Source organism: Saimiri boliviensis, chromosome 5 (genome assembly GCF_048565385.1).
Source record: "Saimiri boliviensis isolate mSaiBol1 chromosome 5, mSaiBol1.pri, whole genome shotgun sequence".
NCBI classification, from domain to species: Eukaryota; Metazoa; Chordata; class Mammalia; order Primates; family Cebidae; genus Saimiri; species Saimiri boliviensis.
The window spans coordinates 21,776,141-21,787,600 of NC_133453.1; the positions used below are offsets into that span (position 1 = coordinate 21,776,141).

The window sequence follows — 11,460 nt, forward strand, 5'->3', positions numbered from 1 at the left end:
CACAGAATAGATTTTTCCATTTTTCCAAATATGATTTTTTCTGAATTGGGACTTGTGTATAAAAATGGTATTGGAAAGGGTTAATAGAAAGAGACCATTGGCTCATATCTGTAATCCCAACGCTTGGGAGGCTAAGGTGGCAGGAGGAGCAACTGAGCCCAGAAATTTAAGACCAGCCTCAGCAACATAGAGAGACTTCGCCTCTACAAAAAAAAATAATAAATTAGCCAGGCATGGTGGCGTGAACCTGTGGTCCCAGCTACTTGGGAGGCTATGATGGGAGGATCACTTGAGCTCGGGAAGTCCAGGCTGCAGTGAGCCGTGATCATATTGCTCCACTCCAGCCTGGCTGACACAGCAAGACGCTGTCTCAAAAATAAAAAGAGTGAAAAAAAAAAAAAAAGAAAGAAAGGGGCTGTTGGCTTCTTTGGAGAAGGGACTGGGGGAACCCTACTTCAGAGCCAGTTAGTGGGGAGCAGCTACATCCTTCAAAAAGAATAGCAGGTGGTATCCCCCAGCCTGGCTGACCTGAAGGTGCGAAAGGGAGCATAAGGGGGCCAGTCCTGGAATTGGAGCCCAGCGAGAGGTATTTGTGGTTCCCCAACAAAAGCCCCTGTCCAGCCCTCCCTGCCCCATGCGCTGCATACAGACAGCAAGGCCAGGCGGCTCTGGGAACGGAAGTGGATGTGAGGCCCTGAGGAAAGTCTGGTTGGGCAGAAAGTCAGTACAGTCCATCTCAGGGTGGTAGGTGGTATCACAGGGCCCCAGGGACCCCAGAGGAGACCTGGCAGTCAAGACGGCAGGGGCCAGCTTGGCTTGTGTGCTAATCTCTTTATTGTTTCTCTCCAGAGCCGCTGCATCAGGGGAGGGGAAGGCGTGGGGAGGTGGGCTCCCCTCCCACCAGCCCGAGACTGCTCTCTGCCTCTCTCTTCTCTTCTCCAGCATCTCACCCACTTTCTCTCCTTCTCAATCTCCTGCTCCCACATCCAGCACCTTCGGGGATTCCCTCTTGTAGCCCCTGCTTTCTAAGTCCACCCTGGCCTGGGGAAAGGAAAGTAAGAGACCACAGGGACAATTTCAAGTCCCCCAGTCTCCATAGGGGATAGTCCCCCTGGCTACCTGCCTGGCTTCCTCTCTCCTGGGCTGAGGGCTGGGAAGGTCCACGGGGCTCAGTCCTGGCCCTGCAGTATCCCAACACCCTGCTCTAGGGCCATGTCCAGAGCCAGAGCCTAGTGCCTGAGGTCACGGAGGTGGGAGAGACAGGGCCGCTGCACTAGCCTGGACTCCATCCAGCACGAGAGCCAAGCTTACTCACTGCCAACAGCCAAGGCTCGTGGCTGGGGGCTGCAGAGGCAGCTGGGGCATGCCCTGTGACCAGGCAGGGATGGGCCATGTCCCTGTTGGGGACCACAGGGGATGGCCAGTGAGGGGGGAGGGGGTCAGAGGCTGTGAGGGGAGGACTGGGTGCAGTGTCCTGGGCTGGAAGAAGGCTGGCTTCAGGGGGCAGTGAGGACAGGGACGAGGACGGTCTCTGGCAGCGGAGGGTCTCTGTCTTTAGAGCACTTCATGCTGCTGCTGTGTGGCCTCACTGACGACCTGGGGAAGGAAAGAAGCCCAGTCCAATCATGTGCTGGCCAGAGAATGGAGCCTCAGCCCTGGGCCGTCCCCACCCCAGGGCCGCAGGATATCTCTTGCCCCATTAGCCAGGGGCCTGGACCAGCACAGCTGAGTGGAAGACAGTCCGCACAGACACATCCATAGCCCCCACCAAGGGGAAGGGGCCCAGACAGACCACTTACCTCCCCATCCCGAGTTTCGATGGTCTTGATCATCACTGTCTTCTTGGTATGGACCTCAGAACCCCTTTGCTCAGGGCTGGTTTCTGTAATAGGGTTCATCGCACACTCAGCCTGACCAAGTACCAGGGATTGGGAGTCCATCTGGGGCCATATTGGGCAGAGTCCTAGCAGACCCCAACCCCCCTCAAGACAGGCTTGTTACTTCTTCAATACTTTAATACCTGTCCTTGAGCCCAGCACCCACCAGGTAGTTCTGCAGTCCCAGGGCCAGTCCCATAGTTTAGAGGGTCTCAGGAGCCAACAGATTTGCTCCACGTGCAGGATGGTGCAGGAGGCTAGGGGACCCCCGATGCCCAGACTGCACGGCATTGACATTCCCGTACCTCCTAGTTCCTCTCCAGGCCCCAGGAGAGCCCTGCACACATTTGTATCCTGGGACTCCCCTTCTTCAACATAGAACCCCAAAGCCTGGTCTCAAGGCCCCCTTTATAGGACGTTACAGTACCCATCTCCCTTTAAGATTTCAGATGAGCAACTTGACATCTTAATGAAAGTGAGACGGAGCAGGAGTCAGTCACTGACTCCTTGTGCTGATGGTCAGTCACTTGCCCTTCTGTGCCTCAGTTTCCTCACTGAGGACAAGGAGTGAAATGTACCAACCATACTTGCCCTACTGTGGCCACAAGGCTATCGACTTGGAAAAGCACTGCGCAATGCGGTTAGGGTTTTTTTGTACTATGAAGTTTTAAATGCAAGGCTCATACTTTGTGTCCGTATAAACAACTAACTGAAGAGAGAGTCTCTGAGTTGTACAGGAAGGGTCAAATGGAGGTCCTTGGTATTATGAGTTTGGTGTTCATGAATTTCCTTAGCTAGCAACTAGCCTGTGATGAACGTTGTGACTCGGTGGAGCACAGCGTGTATTTTTTCCTGATGAAAATGTACATCGAAGATAGAAAAGGTTTGATCTAGGAAAGGAGCAGCTGCCAAGGACTCCGACTTGCTTTCCTAATGCATCATTAGCCTGTGTTTCTCTGCTCTCTGGGGTTGGAAAGCCATCCCATCTGCATATTACTAATGTCAGAATGGCAGAATGCCCTAAGAGCTCATTCTTTTCATGGTTTGGCTTTGCTAAGATTTGGCTCTTTTTTTTTTCAAATGGCATCCAACATCTTGCTCCAGCAAACTGGAGGTGTTCAAAAGGCAGCCAAGGCAGTGCTTGGCAATGTGCCAAACAGACAATGGGCTGTGGGTGCCTTAGAATGCAGGTGGTATGAGATGCTCCTGAAGCCAGGTCCCCAAGGACACCCCTGCTACTTTTAGAGTTTGGGATTCAGAACAGAGGCTGCTTTCTGGGGCCCAATATTCCAAGAAGGTGCAGGGGGCATGGCAAATACAATACAATATAATCACATAAAAAGCTCTCTCTGTCATAAAGTGCCTCATCCGCCTCTACCTAAACTCCCTCACCTACCTGCAGTGGCCCCTTTTTTTTTTTTTTGAGACGGAGTTTCGCTCTTGTTAACCAGGCTGGAGTGCAATGGCACGATCTCAGCTCACCGCAACCTCCACCTGAGTTCAGGCAATTCTCCTGCCTCAGCCTCCTGAGTAGCTGGGATTACAGGCACGTGCCATGATGCCCAGCTAATTTTTTGTATTTTTAGTAGAGACCGGGTTTCACCATGTTGACCAGGATGGTCTTGATTTCTTGACCTCGTGATCCACCCGCCTCAGCCTCCCAAAGTGCTGGGATTACAGGCTTGAGCCACCGCGCCCGGCCAGTGCCCCCCTTTTACCTCTCCAGACTCCAGGTCTGTCCCTGGCCCCATGGTCCCATCCTCCCTCCTGGCTGGCCTTGGGCAGTGCCCATGCTGGACTCCTGGCCCCTGCAACCCCAGCCTCCACCTGCCTGCAGACACTCACCTCGGAAGTTGAGGGCAGAGAAGGTCTGGATAGGGAGGTTGATCCTGAAAGAGAAGAGACCAAGCCTCAAAGAGTTAAAAAGCCTCTCATCTTTTCCTGAGACCATCCATCAAGACTCAGCCTGGTCCTTTCTAAATGCCATCCTCAGCCGTCAGAGTCCCATGGACCCCAGCACTCCCACTTTCCACACCACTCAAGGAATGGGGTCAAAGGCCAGCTAGAGTTGTCCCAGGAATAGTCTCTTCTGTAAGGATCGTTCATTTCAACTCTGACCTGCTGGCATGACACCAGGACGCCCAACCCCACTGCACCCTCCAGTGCACCAGGATTTCCTTCTTGCTCCTGGCACTGAAGGTTGCATCAGTAGCAGCTGTGGGTGATGTCCATTGCTTGTGCCCACCCTCCAGCCACACCAGTTCTGAGAGCTGAGCATTTAGGCCTAATGCTGGAAAAATGCCACATGCATTTAGCTACCTTCAAAGGCCGTCATATGTAGACGTCACTCTGCAAAATCTGAAGTTTCTCTTTATGTGTATACCTATATCTAAACACGTCTGCAGCCCTTTTTTTTTTTTTTTTTGAGATGGAGTCTCACTCTGTCGCCAGGCTGGAGTGCAGCGGCGCAATCTCGGCTCACAGCAACCTCTGCCTCCCAAGTAGTTCAAGCTATTCTCCTGCCTTAGCCTCCCAAGTAGCTGGGATTACAGGTGCCCACCACCATGCCCAGCTAATTTTTATATTTTTAGTAGACACGGGGTTTCACTATGTTGGCCAGGATAATCTCGATCTCCTGACCTCGTGATCTGTCCATCTTGGCCTCCCAAAGTGCTGGGATTACAGGTGTGAGTCACTGCACGAGCTGGCCGTCTGCTGCTTTTAAAAAATTTTAGATATTAAGCGGTACCAGTTTTTGGAGTAATTAATCCATTTTAAATTGAGGTTAAATTTACATGAAGTGAAATGCACAGATCTTTAATGTACAATTCAATGAGTTTTGATCAATGTCCACGTCTGTGTAACTACCAGTCCAAATCAAGACATAGAACATTTCTAGGCCAAGCGCAGTGGCTCGTGCCTGTAATCCCAGCACTTTGGGAGGCCAAGGCAGGCAGATTACTTGGGGTCAAGAGTTAGAGACCAGCCTGGTCAATGTGGTGAAATGTCATGTCTACTAAAAATACAACATATCAGCTGAGTGTGGTAAACATGCCTGTAATCTCGGCTACTTGGGAGGCTGAGGCAGGAGAATCACTTGAACTCAGGAGGCGGAGGTTGCAGCAAGCTGAGATCACACCACTGCACTTGAGCCTGGGCAACAGATCAAGACTCTGTATCCAAAACAAGCAAAAATAAGATATAGAACATTTCTGTTATCCCACAAGGCTCCCTGGTGTCTCTTTCCAGTTGTATGTTGTTTCCTGTATCTAGAGGTGGGTTGCTCTGAGCATGACATCCGTGTCTTTTCCTCTGAGCATGTGTGTGTGCTTACATATGTGTGCACATGTGTGCACGTGTGTGTGTGCATGTGCGTGTACTCTCATGCCTTCTGTATGCATCTCTTTACCTTCTCTTAGCCTATCCTTCTGCAAGGCTTCTCTCCCTCCCTCTCTCTCTATTTGCCTCTCTCTGCTCCCTCCCTTTCCTTCCTCATCACTCCCCACTCTGCTTTCGTCTCTCCCTTGACTGGCAGTAATGTTTTATTATTGGTTGCTGAATATGGTTTTTTTGCTGCTGGTTCTTAATTCTGAAGGTGGATGAGGGAATACTTATATTTCTCTTTTTATAAACGCTGTTAATTAAATTGCTTTTTACCCAGGTGGCCTTGGTTAATTCGCTGCAATTAATAGAGTGGTGGCCTCTTGTATAAAATTGTTTCCAGGCTGGGCACGGTGGCTCACGCCTATAATCCCAACACTTTGGGAGGCTGAGGTGGGCAGATAACCTGGGGTCAGGAGTTCAAGACCAGCCTGACCAACATGGTGAAACCCTGTCTGTACTAAAAATACAAAAATTAGCCAGGCATGGCTGTGGACGCCTGTAATCCCAGCTACTCGGGAGGCTGAGGCAGGAGAATCGCTTGAACCTGGGAGGCGGAGGTTGCAGTGAGCCAAGATCACCCCATTGCACTCCAGCCTGAGCAACAAGAGCAAAACTCTGTCTCCAAAAAAAAAAAAAAAAAAAAAAAAAAAATGTTTCCAGGTCTTGTTGAGATAATTCCTAGCCTCCTGGGGGCAGGAATGGACCAGCCAGCACCCCCCCACCGCCCAGCTCCGGCCCCTGCCTGGCCCCTCACCGGCTCTCCTCTCCCTCCAGCAGCTTCCGGTAGGTGGCGATCTCCACGTCCAGGGCCATCTTCACGTTGAGCAGGTCCTGGTACTCACGCAGGTGGCGAGCCATCTCATCCTTGAGGTGACGGATTTCCTCCTCCAGGCGCGCGATGTTGTCCTGGTAGCCGCTGGCCTCACTGGCAAATCGGTCCTCTAGTTCCCGCATCTGCCTCATCAGGGAATCGTTCTGTAGGGGAGGAGGAGCCCAGGTCAAGGAAAGGAAGAGGACACGAGGAGCCCAAAGTGAGGAAAGACACAGCTTTGGGGCTGGCAGGCAACTCCAGATGGTCAGGTCCCGGACATGTTGAACCCTGAACTCAAATGAAGTCTGTATGTGGACACTCAGAAAATAAAACAGTGAAAAAAGGAGCATCTGCATTCAGCCTCACAGTCCCCACACAGGGAGATGCCCCAGGAATCCGATTCCTTAGCACCCAACTGGAATCCATGTCTGGTTTTATCCCGATTGTAGATTGAAGGAGATGAAGGCCCAGAGAGGATCTATGATGGGCCCAAGGTCACAGAGTGAGGGTGTGAACTGCAGACAGGAAGGGGCAGGACCCGGCCAGGTGGGCAGGGACTCACAGTGCCCTTGAGGGCATCGATCTCGCAGGTGTAGGACTGGATCTGGTGTCGGTATTCCATCATCTCTTGCTTGGCCTGGCGCAGGGCATCGTTGTTCTTGTTGGCTGCCTGGGTCAGGTCTGACACCTAAGGGCAGAGAGAGGGGCCTGAGGATGAGGAGGAGGCAGGGCACAGGTAGGGGTCAGCAAGGGAGCATGGAGTCCAAGCTGGGATTCAAGGGGACGGAGATGCCAGTCCCTGGACGAGGCCACCCACCTTCGACTTGTACCACTCCTCGGCTTCAGAAATGTTCTTAGCTGCGATGGTCTCATACTGAGCCCGGATGTCCCTGAGGGCAGCAGTGAGGTCTGGCTTGGACACGTCCATCTCCACCTGGACTTGCTGTTCCTGAAGCTGAGCCTGCAACTCACGGATCTCCTGCAGGGCATGGCTGAGCTTCAGTCCCCTCCCGGCCCACAAAGCACCCTCACACCCCTCTTCCCAGCCAGAGCCTCACCGCAGCCCCACTCTCCGGCTGCTTTTCCCATGCCCCAGTGACCCCAGGCAGAGAGGCCGAGGCATACCTCTTCGTGTACTTTCTTAAGGAACGCGATCTCCTCGTTGAGAGATTCGATTCTGCGCTCCAGATCAATTCGAGCTAGAGTAGCTGCATCCACATCCTGGGAGAGGCCAAGTGAGAAGGACATGGTCACCACCACCCAGGTGGGGCAAAGCGAGGCCAGAGGCCACACGGGGGGGGAAGAAGGGCACTCACCGCTCGGAAGGCAGCCAGATTGTTCTCTGCTTCTTCTTTCAGCTGGATCTCCTCCTGCAGCCTGGTGGGACAGACAGAAAGACAGTTGCGGGTGATAAAGCTGGCAGTGGAAAGGACGACTGGCTGGGGGCTGACCAGGGACTGGGTCCAGGACAGAGGGGGAGGGCCTGCCTGCTGCGTAGAGACAGGAGGCCCCGAAAGGGAGTGGAGAGGCCCCCCCTACCCAGGGAGGGTACAGGAAGTGGCCCAATCTCTGCCCTGGAGCCACACCCTTGAAGTCTATGTCCCCACCAGACTGTGTGACCTCCCTGGGGTTAGAAACTGTGTCTATTTTATCCACCTCTGCGTTTCTGGTTCCCAGCTCCAACCTAGCCAATATAGCTGCTTAATTAATATTTATGACTTTGGTGGCAGAAGGGTGACTCTGCTCACTTGGCCTGTCAGAAGCCGGACCAACACATACACTCTACTTGCTGCCCTTTTCGTTTCCGGAGCTGGTGAAGCCTAGAGTCAGGTCCTCCCAAGCTCTCTGAGAGCTGTGACCCCCACCCGCTCCCCTTTTCTCCAGCTTGTCTATTCGCCTTGTAAAAAGACACCGCCTCAGCTAGACCCCCCCGGCCAAGCTCCCCCCACCACCCCGCTTCCCAGGACCTCATCACAGCTGAGCTGAGAGCTGCTGCTTGGACTCTCGGTCCTTGCTCCACTCTCCCTGCCTCCTATCAGCCTCCCATCTATCTCCCTCTGGCTGCACTACCCTCTGGGCCTCCTGCAGCTCTTCCTCCGCCCATCAACTGCCAGACCCCATAAACATCACCCCAGCATCTTACGATGCTTTTTAAGGGGGGCTGCCCACAGGGCTCCGGGTCCCCTAAAGTCTCCCATATCCACCCCCTGATCTATCTCCCCAAGACAATTCCTGTGCAAGATGGGAGCGCAGGAGGAAAGACCTGGAGGTCAAGGCCCCTTGAAATACACGGGTGAAGGACCCTTTCCCCGCACCGGGCAGGAGAGGGTCCCGCACCGCGGGAGAAGGCGGGTGCTGACAGCGGGACCCCAGCCCCCAGGCCTAGCCTCCTGCGCCCTGCCGGCGGAAAGGGACGTCTGGGGCGCGGGGCCCTCACTTGGCCTTGAGCCGCTGCAGGTCGTCGAGCAGGTTGTCACGCTCCACGTCGACGCGGGCGCGCTGGTTGGTGAGCACCTCCACCTGGCGCCGCAGCTCGCGCAGCTCCTCCTCGTAGAGCTCGGCCACTCGCGTCGGCTCGCGGCCCTTGAGCCGGTTCACCTCGGCGGCGAGCGCGGCGTTCTGCTGCTCCAGGAAGCGCACCTTCTCGATGTAGTTGGCGAAGCGGTCGTTGAGCTCCTGCAGCTCCACCTTCTCGTTGGTGCGCGTGGTCAGGAACTCCTGGTTCACCGCGTCTGCCAGCGAGAAGTCCAGCAGCTCGCCCGCGCCGTAGGAGGAGGGCGCGCGGGTGCTCCCCAGCCGGCTGGCCCGCAGCGACCCCAGGCCCCCGGCCCCGCCCGACGTGCGCGACACCTGGTACACGCGGGACGTCATGGAGCTGGAGGAGCCCTTCGAGCCGAAGCCCGCGCGCGGGAACACGGGCGAGCTCAGCGGGGAGCCGAGCGAGAAGCCCGGGGCCCCGCCGAAGGTGCGGCGGTAGGAGGACACGCGCTGGCTGGACGAGTAGGCCTGGCTCATGGTGGCGGCGCGGGCGAGGCTGGCGGGCGCACGGAGGAGGCGGCGGGCAGGCGGACGGGCCGGAGAGTGGATGCGGTGAGGGGAGACAGGGCCCCCAGCCGTCGGCACTATTTGTATCCCTCCTGACATCAGCCCCCGCCGCCCCTCCCCTGACAGCTGCAGATCCGCTGTCCTGCCAGGAAAGGGCGGCCGCTGGCCGTGGGGGCGGGGAGGCCAGCTCCCCCGCAAGAGGCCTGTGCCCCTGAGCCTGCCAGTGGGGGGCCTGTGACAGGCAGGCCTGCCAATCCTTCGCCAGGGAAGCAAGCACGTCTGCAGCCCCCAGGCGGGCCTCTTTCAGTCCTGGTTGCCTCCTTGTCCTGGTCAGGAGAGACAGCGGGAGAGAGGCTTCCATTTAGTTTGAGGGTCCCCTTTTTGGTCAAGGAGAGACTTTGGGCCATTTCTTAAAGGATCAAGGCCTGTTCCCAGGAAAGGCCCAAAACCACCTTGTTCCTAAGCCTTCTCTTGAAGTCGAAGAGGTTTCGGAGGTCTCAGGCCAAGCCCAGCCAGGCCTTGAGGGTGGGGGTCTCCAGGCAGGCAGGGAGGGCAGGTGGGGGGATCCTGGCCAAAGCCTGCCTGCCATATGTGTCTACTGGCGAGCTAGCCCTGAGCCTCAGTTTCCCTCTGGACTAATCCAGGCCCTCTTCCTCCCCCCTACTGTCAAGGGCGTGGCCTAAAGTTTATAAACAGCCGGTGATTTCCAGAAAGGGTCTGATGAGCTTTCAGTTTCCAATTGCTATGTCCACTCCCCTGCACAGACTTTGTCTGGCTCCTGCCCCTGGGTTCCCCCGCCCCCTCTCTGATTCATCCCCCTACTCACACCACCCGCGCCCACACACACCAGGAGTTTGTGTTTTGTCAGGAGCCGCATGTGAACCCAACCATCTCCCTGGCAGCAACAGCTGCCAACTCCAAATACCAGCGTGGGTATTTATAGAGGAGAACGCATCGGCCGGGAAACAAGGCACAGGAGAGGAGTTGTGGAGGGCAGGGGGTACCTGAGGAGGCGTGGGTGGGCGTCAGATAATCAAGGAAGACTAGGGTGACAGCCCCAATCACTTCCCACCCCCTATAATGCTCCAGGCCCCTGACAAAAAATGAGGCCTGCAAAGGGCTGCCTGACCTCCACAGCCCCCTGCTTAGCACAGTGCACTTGCTGACCGCTAAGGACGTCCACCTTTCTCTATGAACACTGGCTGTGTCTCTACACCTCCACCTGGCACTCCAGGGCTCTCTTGAACCTGACCCTTTTGGAATGCAAATCCTGGAAATAGAGCACTGGATTAGGGGCCGGTAGCCAGTCCCACCCCAGCCCTGCCATCACCAGCTGGAAGGGTTATGAGTAGGAGCGTCCTTGTCTGAGCCCCAGCTCAGGCACGTCCTCTCCAGGCCCCAGCTTGTCAGATATAAAGTGAGGATGGTTAGCCTTGCCATGTGACCCTGTAAAGGTTTAAATAGGCCCAGGCCCTACTAATGTATATAGCAACAATAATACCTTACATGTACTGACCACCTAGGGTGGGCCAAGCTGCTGAGCACTTCACACCCATGACCCCCAATTCTCCAACCCTAGGAGGTAGGGACTAGCCTCATTCCCATTTTATAGCTCAGGAGCTGAGGCTGGCTGACCCCACGTCCCGTGCTTTGGCCCCAGGTGTGAATGTGCCAGGTAAGCTGTAAAGGGAGTTTTGTTACTGCACTCTTTTCAAAGCCCTTTCCCATTAAGTGTCTAATTTTTATCCAGGCGCCAAGCTTCTGAAATAGATGGGGGAGTTCCAGATATTCTTATCCAGCCCTAGAGTCAGTGCAAGCTGTTGTGTTCTGGTTATTTTTGTGTCTCATCTCCCAGACTAGACCGAACACTCCTGGAGGATTTTAGAGACCATGTGGATCCTTAGCACACTCAGGCATCGCCATCTTTCTCATTGTCATTCAAAGTAGCCTGCAAGCTTTCTTTTCCCATTTTCTTATTGTGATGACACGCTGTGCCTCCTCCTCGTCCCTTCACCCCTAAAGACCCTGATTCCAGCCAGTCTTATTACTGCATCCCCCTGACTTCAGTGATGGGTCAGGAATGGGCCTGGGCTTGAGCAGGGCCAATCAGAGACCTTCCCTGGAATTTATAGATGGAACTGGGATTATTCAACTGGAACCTGTGGAAGCCGTGTTTCTGGCCCCCTGGGGGAGTAGGAAGAAAGAGAGGTCAATATGCTGGAAAAAGCAGAGAATGCTGGAGAGGAGGAGCGGGCCAGGGCCCTGGTTACTTCCACTCTGTACTCAGTTTGTGAATTGAGCTCCCCCACTGTCCTTCCTGGCCTTGGGCCAACAAACTTTCCT

At 55.0% G+C, this 11,460-nt stretch overlaps 1 protein-coding gene across 1 annotated transcript; it reads right to left on the reverse strand.

Moving 5' to 3' along the window:
- Nucleotides 1–811: 811 nt before the first annotated feature.
- Nucleotides 812–9,189, reverse strand: DES (desmin). The gene is made up of 9 exons (XM_003925490.3): nucleotides 8,510–9,189; nucleotides 7,389–7,449; nucleotides 7,198–7,293; nucleotides 6,890–7,051; nucleotides 6,635–6,760; nucleotides 6,016–6,236; nucleotides 3,723–3,766; nucleotides 1,800–1,882; nucleotides 812–1,596 (listed from the first exon to the last, which is right to left on the reverse strand). The coding sequence occupies exons 1-9, from the start codon at nucleotides 9,085–9,087 to the stop codon at nucleotides 1,555–1,557; spliced, it is 1,413 nt and encodes a 470-aa protein (XP_003925539.3). The 5' UTR covers nucleotides 9,088–9,189; the 3' UTR covers nucleotides 812–1,554.
- Nucleotides 9,190–11,460: the final 2,271 nt, after the last annotated feature.

Coding starts and splice junctions, on each gene's coding strand:
- DES (XM_003925490.3), bottom strand. CDS start 9,087: ATGAGCCAGGCCTACTCGTCCAGCCAGCGCGTGTCCTCCTACCGCCGC. Junction 7,450..8,509: donor CTGCAGCGGCTCAAGGCCAA/GTGAGGGCCCCG, acceptor CTGTCCCACCAG/GCTGCAGGAGGAGATCCAGC. Junction 1,597..1,799: donor TCGAAACTCGGGATGGGGAG/GTAAGTGGTCTG, acceptor TTCCTTCCCCAG/GTCGTCAGTGAGGCCACACA.